Source organism: Thermobia domestica, chromosome 1 (genome assembly GCF_964235325.1).
Source record: "Thermobia domestica chromosome 1, izTheDome1.hap1.1, whole genome shotgun sequence".
Lineage (NCBI taxonomy): Eukaryota > Metazoa > Arthropoda > Insecta > Zygentoma > Lepismatidae > Thermobia > Thermobia domestica.
In genome coordinates this window covers 195,612,546-195,626,265 of record NC_137454.1, presented here as the reverse complement: position 1 = coordinate 195,626,265, position 13,720 = coordinate 195,612,546, and the positions used below count along the sequence as shown (strand labels likewise).

General features: G+C 34.6%; 1 protein-coding gene across 4 annotated transcripts in view; it reads right to left on the bottom strand.

The window, feature by feature from the left end:
* Nucleotides 1-13,720, bottom strand: part of LOC145692468 (WD repeat-containing protein 11-like) — a 91,157-nt gene that overhangs the window by 42,019 nt on the left and 35,418 nt on the right. For all 4 annotated transcript variants that reach the window (XR_014132619.1, XM_081767776.1, XM_081767777.1 and 1 more), the window contains 5 exons: nucleotides 10,565-10,758; nucleotides 7,168-7,394; nucleotides 2,942-3,124; nucleotides 952-1,060; nucleotides 403-517 (listed from right to left, as the gene is read on the bottom strand). Coding sequence is in view for 3 of the 4 variants with exons in the window: in XM_081767776.1 (XP_081623902.1) it covers nucleotides 403-517; nucleotides 952-1,060; nucleotides 2,942-3,124; nucleotides 7,168-7,394; nucleotides 10,565-10,758 (828 nt within the window). In the remaining variant the exon portion in view is untranslated. The remainder of the gene's footprint in view (nucleotides 1-402; nucleotides 518-951; nucleotides 1,061-2,941; nucleotides 3,125-7,167; nucleotides 7,395-10,564; nucleotides 10,759-13,720) is intronic.

Genomic DNA, 13,720 nt, shown 5'->3' with positions numbered 1-13,720 from the left:
ACTTTAAATATTTTACATACAACGGATACCTTACTTTCAAAAATAAATCAGGTATCTAAATAGTAAAAAATACTTGAAATAACTAATCGAAAAAGCCATCTTAATGCAAACCTATATCGATTCATTTAAGAAAACTGGCTTCTTTCTTAATGATATTTCTATTTTATAACCCTAATTCAATCAGTGATCACAACCGTTCTGAGATAATTCTAAATTATTTTGTTCTGCATCATAGTGTGATTACAGAATAATAGTGGGAAACAAGAATCTGATCACTGGTTGGCGGAAGGCCTGTATCCCATTTCATCGATCGATTTTTTCTGTCTAACAGATGACGATGCACATGAAACACTATTAACGATGTATACGAACGTAATTGTTATAGGATTAAAATTTACCTACTCAATTCGCCAGGTGCTGTTGATACAGCCAAATTAGTTGGCTCTGCTTGTTCTTTCTCTTCAACTGAGGCCAGTTTTTTCTTCAGCGCTTTTAAATTATGAATTGGAGACCATTCCTGGAATACAATACGTTTTCTTCATAAAAGAAAGTTGTTAAGTGTACTATGTACAGTCGAATACAATATACTATAACTCTAAAAAAATACAGTCAACATACATATATATATATATATATATATATATATATATATATATATATATATATATATATATATATATATATATATATATATACATGATCAAGTGTATTATATAGAGCTGACAACTGTATTTCTTGTTTTCCTTTATTATGATTTCCATCGAAAACTACTTCAGTGACTTAGTTAATAAATTAAAATATAAAGCCGACGATTAATTTATCTATGAATTGACGGAATTCTAAAATTAGGAATACTTTTTGTTTCCTATTTACTCTAAAGTCCAATACATGTAAGTTCCTTAAATTGAAACATCTGTATGTTATATTGTGATTGAATCTAACAATACATACCAAAGCTGTTACTAATGGAAACTTCTTTGGCATAGTTCGTAATATACTCAGGTTCTTCAAATCCCACAACTCTAATGGACCATCCTTTAGAACAAGTACAAAGTATTGTCTGCAACAACAAACATTACATTGTAGGAGGATAACAGATCTAAAATATTAATTTCTAAGTTCTCATACAACCCCAGTTATTTCTCTCCCCCAAAAGGTAACATACTACAGGTTTTCTTATTAGGATTGTCCAAGTAAAGAGGGGACTTTAACTGCACCAGTTTTGTATCTAATAGCGAGAGATATAATTCCCAGTTTGTGCTTGTAGATAACAGCGTTGTTTGCTGTTTCCTCAGTTGGGAAAAGTTGTTTAACGCGGTCGAGTGCGTGATGGATTCCTTCATATCACAGGTGGCCAAGAAGACTCTCGATCTGCTTAAAACATCTCGACGGGAAGCTCTCAAGTATACTCGGTATCTTTCCATGTGAATCCCATATTATCGGCCTTTAAAAAAAATCACTAAAAGATCAACAATTCACCTTTGACTAGGAAGAGCACAATACCGTCGAACAATGAATCCGTCAGCAACCCATTTTTTACACCGAAGCCATTTATTCCCTTCCTTCATGCTGCAACCAGTGTATCAATTAAAATGGCAATTATCTGAAAGTGCCATGTTACACATTAACTGTACTTCACACGTTCTCTGATAAACTATTCTTTAGATATAACTGTAGTCTCCTTTCCATTTGGACAAACCTTATATATTTGTGGTATAGTCACGAGCAAAGGAAAACAGCGCATTTCAAATACGCTATTTACGCTTGTCTCAGATTAAGTAGCGTTTACAATAGTAATAACTACCTACTTGAATGAAAGTGCAGAAAACGCTCCAGTCTCCATCAAACTACAGGAAAGGCATATGAGGAGGATTATTTCAAACAAAATATACTATAAATTTGTTATGCAGTGTGTTTCAAATGAACAATCGCGGTTTTAAGGTTTTGTAGTATTTATTACATTTAACGTATTATTATAAATAATACATCCAATGAAAGAGCAACTCAAACAGTTTTTGCTACAAGTGTTCAATAAGAGAACCATTCGTCACATGGTACACATCGAATCGATAAGCGAGAAAGGTCCATAACCTTTCCGCCGAGATATGGCACAGAACATATTCAATTCAGGGGGTTTAGTTGCAACTGTACTATCTCATGGGGATTTGCTGACCCCCAAAATGCGAACATTATGAGTGTTTACATCGCCACTTACGTAAATTGTCGATTCATCACTGAAGACGACACGATCCAGAAAATCTTCATCATGCAGCAACATTTCATTTGCAAAGTTGACACGTAAACCGTAGTCTGTAGACTTTAGAGCTTGTAGCAACTCCAAACAATTAGGACATAGGTGTAAGCGTCTCCTTAAAATTCTTCCCACAGACGGTTGCATTGTAAGTACAGATTCAGTCTTTGCAAAATGTGAAACACAAAAAACTTTCTGCTCACTAGTTGCTATCTTCGCTACTAGCGCTTTCTAACGGCAGACAGAGGAAACAGTGCATACGCATGCGTGCCTAGAAAACTGTTTGACTTGCTCTTTCATTTGGGTATTATACTGTATATAATTGTAAATTAATTGTACAAACCCTTAAAACCCAAATATTCATTTTGAAACATCCTCTATATCCTAAATACCCACTATATATATCTCTAAAAAAAATCAAAATTTAGAAAGTTTTCCTACTTTTTGTTTAGTTGAAGAACAGCAAAGACAAAACAACATTCAAATTGTTACATTTAATCTGAACATAAAAATTTAACTATCGTGCTGTACCATTCAAAATTAATAAATAAATAATAAAATAAAATAAAATACAAAATAGAAAGTAGTAATCAGTTACTTTGGTTCATTTATATAAGAAACTATTCTTCAAAAAATAATATATAACACTATTTCTAAGTTTTTAGTAAGAAACATATAGCACTAACTTACTTCAGTGGTGATACTTTGACCATGTCAATGGGTGGCTCCTCGTTCTTATCTGTTCTTAGCTGTATGGAATGCCCAGTCATGGTATCTGTCAAAGAAAGTTCATTTCTTACTTGCCCCTGGGATCCGGCAACGTTAGGGTAAGCAAATGTTAAGAAACTTGTCAGATTGGTCCACTCAATACCCCTAAAACCAAATTAAATTGTTCAGTATGATATTTTTAACAAAATAGTTTTCAATAATTAGTAATGTGCAATTCTAAAATTCGAAACCTTACGTTTACAGCATCATCTTATCAAATTCAAAGTATTATTAATCGAAGTTGGCTTAAACATGTCACCATAAAACGGAATTTCAGTACTGTAAATTAATAAGGTTTTCGAATCAAGATATTCTGAACCTTATTATAATACAAGAAGTCTTAGTCCGAATGTAACACTTCTAGTAGTTCACAGTCGCCATAATAGGTGACTCTACATACGATGCCTGCATGACGCCAATAGATAGCGCTGCAAGTATGTAGGCAATTTGCAGATTTAACTGCAATTTAAACAATGCATTGTTTCAACTTAACTATTTAAAAATAATAGGACAAAGCATGACTTTGTCTATAGTGTTCAGTAAGCCGAAGGCTTGGGGGGAACTAATCTTAATACAAGGGTCGTTCAAGGTTGGCCAGGATTTTCGTACGTAAATAATCGATGAATAGCCGGATCATGATGAAACTTGCGGGTGACGTAATGTATTCCTTCTCGAGTAACTAGCACCCGGCATGACGTATTTGGCGCATTCGCAGCAGTTTCAGCGAACATGGCGGCAAGCAGTGTGTCTGTGGCCGTGGAGCAGCGGTGTGTAATCAAATTTTTTGTGAAGGAGAAAGTTAAACCAACTTAGACTTTCAGAAGATTGCAAGCACAGTATGGTGAACAAACGATGTCACGGACAAGAGTGTACGAATGGTGTGAATAGTTTCGCGAAGGACGGGAACTGGTGACAAATTAAGCGCATGGACACATTCGCCCGACTGCAATCACACCAGTGAATATCGCATGTGTTGAGCAAATGATTCTTGAGAACCGGCGAGTAACAGTACAGGATATTGCTGCCGAGGTGAATATCAGTGTCGGGAGTGTTGAAGACAATCATTCATGACCACTTACGCTTCCGCAAAATCTGTGCAAGGTGGGTTCCCCGCCAGCTCACATTTGATCAGAAGTGGACACGCATGACGGTCTGCCCCATCCCCTCTACAGTCCAGATCTAGCCCCCAGTGATTTTCATTGGTTTGCACCCTTTAAAGACCATCTGGGAAAGAAGAAATTCAGGTCAGATGAAGCACTGAGGAAAGATGTCCTCCAGTGGCTACGACAAACACCAAGTTCTTTCTACGCCAAAGGAACCAGGGAGCTGCCACAACGATGGCAACGGTGCCTCGACGCGCACGGAGAATACTTTGAAAAGCTAACATAGTTTGGTGCTTCTTGTGCTATCTGTTTCCTCTGAAGAAATTAAAGTCCCGGTCAACCTTGAACGACCCTTGTACATGGGATTCAATAATTAAAGCCAACTTAAATCTATCTCTAGTATTTTAAAATTATGTCATAAAATTGCTAGGGTAACCATTCTATTAAATTATTGTCGTTTGCCTTTACAGAAAAAAGTGTGATAAACTGAAACATTCGTAAGAAGTTTTCTACGTGTGATGCTTCTGTATGATCTTCCTTGTTCACTGAAAATCCAAATAACATTTGAGACTTAATAGCGGGCATTATTTCCTTCAATAAATGTAACATACGTCAAGAGCTTAGATTACTATATCAAAATAATATAAATTAACATTGAGAAGATTCGTACTCAGAGATTCATTCATGGTTACTGCATTCTAAAAGCGTACATAATCAATCTGACTTTATTCAGTAGCACAGTTTAAACTTCCATCAAATGGAAAATAACTAACATTGTTTCTCAAATGGAAACTAAGTAATCTTGCTTCTTTATGCATTCCTTTTACATTTTCCATCAAAAACGCTCCTCACACTATTCTTTACAGCTTCACAAATTTCCGTTATTATATCATAAACAATAATGCCAATTCCCTTCCCTTTACGGAACACAATAAATATGATTACGATAAAACAATAGAACACTCTTTCTCGTTTATAACGTCGTACCAACAAAGAATTACAAGCAATTAGCAATTCAAAATACTGCAAAAATCGTATTATACATAGGTCCGAAGGGGGCTCGGATTCCAGTTTCGTCTTAAGCTCAGGTGATATTCCAACAACAGCGACATGAGTAGTTGTCTGTGTCCATTGCTTATTCCTACAGATCTACTTACTAGGAATGTTCTCTGAACACTTCGAGCACGGATTACTCTACTTTAAATGAACAACAATCGGATTTGTTTGTATTTTTCCAACATTGTTCCACACACACAACTGCAGTATAAACACATAAACTGTGTACAAATAAAATAATTCAAAATCAGAAATATCGTGAAGCAAAATGTCCATAATCATAGACGCTGATAAAGTTTGCTTCAGTGGGACTGATCTGAATTTAATATTCCTCTTCAGCAATGAAGCGCGTTAATCACTTGCGCACAAAGAGGTATTTAAGGAGTGATGAAAATCAAAAATCGCAACTACTATGTCAGTCGGTAACCTCTACTCAATAAAATAGGAGTTCGATTTTTCACTAGTTCAAGTGACTAGATTCCACTGTTTTTCGAATGTTTCGTATACTCATATTGCGTAAAAACTAACTAATCTAATGCAATAATGAAAATGTCTGTCATTCTTAACTTACTAATGCGCCTAAGAATAGTTACTTAACTATTCTTAGCTTTATTGAGATTATATACAAGGTTACGATATTCTGATATGTCAAAACGCGAACATACTTTCATCTAACTTGTTACCTAACCATTAACTCTCGATAATACCAGTGCATTCACTTTGTCAACCTATGTATTTTTTTGCGTCACTGACTAGAGACGGATCATCGGGCTGATCTTCATCGAATATGATTCAGAAAACAATTTGTACCACCTCTGCACCATTTACACTGACATTACAGTGTCTCAATAAACAACACCCAGCTTCGTTGGGATGTCGACAGGAGTAAGACGCCACTATTGGAGGTAAATAAAGAGGAAAGATGAAAGAACACATTGCTACTTTCATGTCAATTATCGAGTTCGTACTTTATTTAAAAAATAAATAAATAATAAAATTGGACGACCCACCTCTAATTATATATATACATACTCCCATGAGATAATTCAAGAACTCCTCGGCTGCAATGTACATTGAGAAACTAACGTCAAGAATGCAAATGCTCAAAGACGTGCTCTTTGAAGCAACTGGTGTCGGAAAAGATTAAGTACAATGTTCACTCTGGTTCTACTCTGCATTCAGAGGACTAAACGCTCATCGCTGTTTATTTTATCAGTCATACACTTGTAAATATATGTGTAACGCCACTGAAACAAATAAATTATGCGAGGGTATTCTTACAGTAAATACTTACTGCTTTCTTGTGGTTATATTATGATTACGAACAGTACATCATTCTTTGTACTTCAGAATGTCATTATTTACTGAATAATTTCTGTTTTTTTTTTGGAAATGATCGCCAACAATTCTGACTCAGTCACTGGAAATCTGTTTACTCCCTTGTCTTTTTATGTGAATAAATATACCGTCCTATAAAATAAAAGTGAGACTCCAATTAATTGTTTTTCGGAATATTCTGGGCTCTCACTTTTACGGGACAGTACACTTATCGACATAAACAGATGAGGGAGTGTACATAAATTTCTAGCGACGTAGTAAGAATTGATGGCGATCAAAGTCTCTACGAGTACCGAAATTATTCACTAAATAAGTGAAAACTGACGTAAACAAGTAGATCCTCTGTTCTTACCTTTGGGTCCTCTGTTCTGGGGTAGTACGTACCCCATACCTTCAACCAGTCGATATGTTTATTTTAAGCGCATTTAATAAACAAACTGATATGAGTTCTTGACACTAGTTCTTCAACGTACATCGTGACAGGAAGAGAATGAAAAAAAAAAATCTTGAAATATCTCAAAATCTAAACAAAACAACCAAAATAAAGTTAACTTTATTACTAAAAAAAATATATATATATATATAATATCTAATGATAAATCAAAATTGCTATTGAAATTTTTAAGAATTCTAATTTTCATGAAGTATTACCTCACTGGATACGTGTGAATGGCCAGTTCTTTCTCTACAGTTCCTGTTGCCATATTATAAACTTGCACTATCCCATTAGACGTACCCCCAGCCATTAAAGGAACATAATGCTGGTAATTTCTTGTTGTTAGCGGAGGGCACATTCGAATTACAAACAACGGAGCTGCTACTCCTGTTAACAATCCAGTGATCAGAATCCGTAGAGGAGGAACAGGTACTGGATTCTCCTGCATAATGGAAAACATATCCCTTAAGAAATCTATATTCGTTAAGTTAAAAAAAAAAAAAAAAAATCAAGATTACAAACAGTCCTAGATTTACTAAATAAATCGTTCCAAGGCTCTTTGCGTAAAGTCGAAACTTACATACTTAAGTCGAATTTTTACCATGATTTGTCGCACACATGTATGAAAAAATTCAAAAACACTGTTTAATAGTACTGCAGTATACAGATCTCAGCGTGTTTTGTACAGTTGATTGACAAGCGCAGCGTTACCAAATTAGAACGTAGTTCATAATTCACTCACTAGATGGCTCTCAAAATAGGCTTGACATTAACAGATTCTCACTTCAGATATAAGTGCTGTTCATATTGTTATTTATATTGAAAATTTCTTACAAAAATATGAATTTACGTATGTCAAATTTACGTAGCTCGAGGACTGTCTGTATTTGATTAAGTCTATCAATTCCTACTCTTGAACCTCAACAGCCTTTTTCTCTTTAAATAAGTTCACATAAATAGGCATTCAAGATAAATATCATACAGAATGATTACACACACAAATTAAGCTGCGATAATAATAACATACTTGACTATACTAAACTACGTTAATAACATCTTATCACTGCATCCTACGAAGAATTCGAACTAAGTGACTTTTAGAACATCGACTTACATGGATGTTAAGTTGTATTGGAATGCATAATTATTGTTTCCATATCGCATAGTTACTATTTCAATAGAATATCAAACTCAGTAAGTTTTCTACTGTAATTATTATGAAGGAAAAGTACTAATTGAAAACTATTAAATTTGAAAATTTTATTAGGTCCTTTACCAAAGCAAACAGGTTCTGGAGAAAGGAGGATTCTGTACAAAGAAAGAAAGAGAAAAAACTAAATAAGATCAGGAACTAACACTTCTTGAACAAAAACTCTAACAACATAAACTCAACTCCATACATAACTACGCCTGATATATGTCCCACTCGTAAGTTTTCTTTCTTTCTTATATTATACCCAAAGGACAAAATTTAGAAAGATCATTTAGGAAAACAATTAAAGAGCAAGTGAGGAGTTTTAACTTCCTATGATTTACTAGTCCTCAGATATAACGGATTGCAGACGTTCTTGAAATAGCAAACAACGATTACAGCTATCACCGCAAATTTTTGCTAAGTGACTATTAATGACGGTAACATTATTAGTGATGGTAAAATTTTATTGGTAATATTTGTGGAAGTATTAATGTTGGTAACACACAATAAAGAAATAGAAGTGAAACTAAGAATTCCTTTACTATCGAACCATTTCAGTGATGTATACCTAATGATTATCTTTATACAAAGAGTTTTTAACTTTAAATGAAATAATGTGCATAAAATGTGAAAGCGCGCACCATTATCCAACAAACTGCAGAATTTCATACTTACTGATCTTCAATTGAATGTAAGTATGGTTTTGTTTCGTTAAATTTCCAAAACGCTGCCATAAATATATTGGTGTTTTCAGCACAGTTATTGTTTAAGTAACTACACTGCATACAATACATTCGAGCTAGCTAAGGAATGTTTTTCTGTATTTTAGGTAAAATCTCAGTTAATTTTATTGCTTTATGAGAGAAATTCGACACAAACGCAAGCGATTGGATGAAAATGATATGGAAACAACAAAACCAGTGTACGTCGTTAAATGAAAAATGAGGACTTCAATAACTCAAACCAAGATATTTTCTTTCTTTCTTTGTGTGATTGTTGAAAGACCAAATTAAAATTCAAAGAATATAGTAAAGTAGAACCTGGAAATACAACGAAATGAAGTGGTAATGTGTTACGCTATGTTCACTGTTCAAAGGTATATCATCATCATAAAAACACTGCACCGTAATCGAGACATTTCTCAATTATAAACAAAGAGTTCAAATCTTATCACGAATATGGCACAATTGGATTGGATTGAATTTGAGTTTAGTCTCGTTCAGAAGCAAAGTTGTATGAGACGTGGACCTAAAGCTTAACGTGGGATCCAAACATGAGCTCCTGCCGGGAATCGAAACCAGGTCTCGAAGCTAAAGCCACCTACGCTATCCACACAGCCACAAGGGAGATCTCGAATATGGCATAAAAATTACTCTCAAGGCTTTCTCATTACAAGCATATAAAACATGAAATACTGTTTGTTTTCTGTTCTACAGTTTGTGAGTACCATCTTTTGAATTACACCATGCAAACAACGCCCCCCCCCCCCCCAAAAAAAAAAAAAAAAAAAAAAAAACACGCACTAGAGAAGTTTTCGCCTTTATTTTCGATGTAAACTACAGAAACTTCGTGTCAAATCTGTCGACACTATATTAACTGCATGTCTAATTTTACAGATTATTTTCGTACAAACAGTACCTGATGCGATGAAATAATGTTCTAGGTTGCAATAAGACTACCGACTGGTTGGTTAAGAGTTTAAAGTTGAAGCTATATGACCGGTTGGTTAAAGTTTACGCTATATGACTTGTTGGTTAGAGTTTAAACTTCAAGCTATTTGACTGGTTGGCTAGAGTTCATGCTATATGACACCGGATTAGAATTTAACATGGGATCCTAATCGCACATATTTCCACCCAAGCGAGAACAACAGATCACGCGTAGAAAAACCATGCGTACTACCAACATATTTGTTGTGAACTATAATAAGGTTGAACGTTTCCATTAGCATGTACAGAATAACCCTACAAAAGCACTCACAGTACCATGTTCAACAGATAAGCAATACTGAGTTTAAATATATTTTATAATGTGCATTTCTGTAACAGAACTTTTTCGGGTGATTCTTTCAGAGGTTTCCAAATAATAGCAGTTCAGGTAATACTATAATAAAATATTTATTTGTGGGTTCAAAGATGTTTACAAAATTATGTAGCATACTGTATAACGAGGTAGAGTTTCAGCACAAAGTGCACTAATAAATTCATATGGTTTGGAAGAATTCATATGCTGCCTAATAATTGTTCGTTTTACATTAGGATTAAAACGTGGCTACAACAGTAGTAACCTTTCAATTGAGGACAGATATACGTAGCGGTTTCTTCCTTAAAATTTGATACTACTTATCCGTGTCAAATAAGGGTATTACTACAAACTTAAGACTAACACAATAGAATTGAAGATAAAATCAAGCTTACACATATCAGTGGTCCCACAAGATCGCTTAACGTTTCTTTCCGACTAAAATATCTCGTTCTCCTTGAGTTTAGCCCATCATTATCTCCAGGATCGAACGTTCCAATGATGGATTGACTAAATTTACTGTGGAATGTATCCGTGTTCGCTAATTTCAATTCCAGAAACACCACTTTACTCGTTGTAATAAACAAAGCTGAAAAATAATGAAGCTCGCAAAAATTAAACAAAAACACAAATATGTAACCACATACTAATTAGCTTATGCATTTAAAAACTTAAAAAATAATCTAATAATAGTCTATTAATAGTCTAAAATAAAAATAAGTCTATTAATAGTTTGGACGAAAAAAAAAACAATACTTTCGATGTAACCAAATAGATATTTAATTCACCTAAATTATTTTGTATACACTAAGTGCCAGTAGCTAAGAAAATGGGAAAGCAGCCGCACGGTGAACAGGAGGCGGGAATTCGAATCCCTGTCACTCCCTGCCAAATTTTGCTATGATCTAGACTGTTGCAGAATATCTCCATTTGAAGACTCTATAAAGCTGCTTTATATATAACAGTAAGAACATTCGAAGTGCTTACTGTTATCACTTGCTTGAGACATTATCCTCACATAAAGAAACTGAAATACGGATGTAATAATCGTTTGAAAGAAATAATACTACACGAACACATTACTCTTGACGTCAAATTCCATGGTTTCTGAAAGAAGTTCTAATGATTTAGTTTTTAGAATTTTCAACTAATATTGATTATTTACTTCTTCCTGCAAGGATACATGGTTTTGCAGAATATTCTTATAAACAATATTTCCTATTCAGGATCAGCTTTCCAGGAATTCCAGGTTTCAAAGAAAAAAAGCCACGCCTGGTCTTATATTTTGCGATTTGTGGTCGTAGTATCAAAGAATAAAACACAGGTGCTTTTTGTATCCCACTGAAAGTGGGACTTTTGTCCATGGAGCTTTGACTGACTATAGACAACGATCTAGAAGTTTAGTAACATTGTTGTGCTTCACAGCTGACATGTGCCTTATTAATGGTGTAGTCACCTAGGTCTCATATCAAATACCTCCAATGTTTGTGACAGACAAAAAAAAAAAAAAAAAAATCCTAATATTTATCGGACAACTAATTGATCTGATTGGCTACAAATCTGAAATGTTTTAAGTATTACCGATAAATTGGTAATACGCAAAATATTAATTTGTTTATAAAAACACAATACTCATTTTCTCCAAACAGAATATTGGTAAATATTTTACATAAAGATCTTTTGTATACAGGGTGGCGACCAAAATTACGGAAAAAAACTTCCAGACTTTTCCAGGTTTTCGAAACACTGGAAATTTTCCTCCGTATGTAATTAGCCATACAGACTTTCCCATACTGATGGAAAAACAAGACCATAAAAACATGATAACGATGATACATAAGTAATAAATTTTTCCCTATCAACTACAATACTGAATAATTAACCAACTAACTAACTCTACTGCCTATGGAACACGGAGGTTCAATGCGGCATTCACAAAAGCTCTCCATCGACTTCTATCCTTAGCCAACTGGATCCAGTTTCTACCTTGTATTTCTATTTCTGCGACAATAATGAATAATATAAAAACAAATACAACGTATTTTACTCTTTGAAACGAGTACTTTACGAGCTCTTTGAAATTCACCGATTCTACGGTTTGTTACCTCAATTGCCGCCTTTAATGCTCCACGCAAAGTAACCAGCAGCTTTCAATATCAAGTATACCAGGGTCATTTGGCGACGTCTTGATACCTGACTTGAAAATATGCAGAAATGTCAAGTTTACATTAGTATCATCCATTGAAATTTGAATAATCTACTTTAAGTTGAAGGGTGAAACTGTCTCTTTGAAAGCGATTAAAAGGTCAAAAGCTGTAGTAGAATTTTTTAAAAACGCTCATGTCAAATAACGCGTGTACACTTGCTCTTTTATGGTATTCTAGAATCTCACATTTATGTCTCGTACAACAAGTGAACGTACAACAACGGTTCATTATCATGTGGTACAATAAATGAAGGAAACTGATCCGTTCACTTCTCAAGTATGGCGACGTACCCGAACTTGCATCGTAAATCCACATTTGAGCGCCCACCACCTCCAGAAAACTTCTGTACACAGGAGGTACAAATAAAATGACACTCTAAGTCAGAAGACACTGGCTTGTTTTCTTGGTACACAAAAGCATAACTATTCCTAATATTAAAAGGGACGAGGTGATCTGCATATGCTATTTACCTTTCATGTGGTTTGCTACCGCTTCCCGTTCTAGTTTCTCAGCGAAAAGATGAGATCGGGAAAATCTTGCAGCAAGCAAAACGTTTGTCACCTTGTACTTCCCGAATCCATGATAAAGCACTACCTAACAACTGGGAAGGACTGAACGAGGTGTCAGAATACTTAGAAGCTGATAAACTTGTTATCTGCACAGAAACACTGATACACAGAACACCACTTACACAATCACGCTAAGCTCGCTCATTCGGTGTTCAACAATATCACAAAACCTATATCGCATACTCACGGTTTGAACGCAAAATCTCTGGCTCCAGAAGTGAACCGACTATCTCGCCGAAATTAGTAACAACACAAACAATATTCCAGACCTGTAATCTGAAATATGATCGATCGCTTGGATCAGTTTCCTTCATTTATTGTACCACATGATAATGAACCGTCAGTAAGAAGGAACCTGTTTATTTTCCTAGTTTCAAAATCTAAGGATTTTGGCGAAAAACAAGATATACAACTGCAGCATAGGAACATAATGGAAATTTCATTTACCATTTTTCTCCTACAGTACACATAAGATGATGTCACAATTAAAACAAGAATTGTACATCATGAAATTTCGTTACTTTCACAGTTACTGCAAACTTTCGAGCTAGAATCTCATTCTTAGTAAATAAAAATTCTCTGACTCCTTAAATTCCCAGACTTTTCCCAGTTTTCCTAGGTTTTTGCCATCTTGGTATATTATCTCAAACTAGTAATGTTCAAGAAAATGCATTAAACAAGAAATACCTACTTAAAACAGAAAAGAATACAATAATAATAATAGTTACTTATTGCGCATAAACTATACAGTGATTGTACGATACTGTTTCAGCAA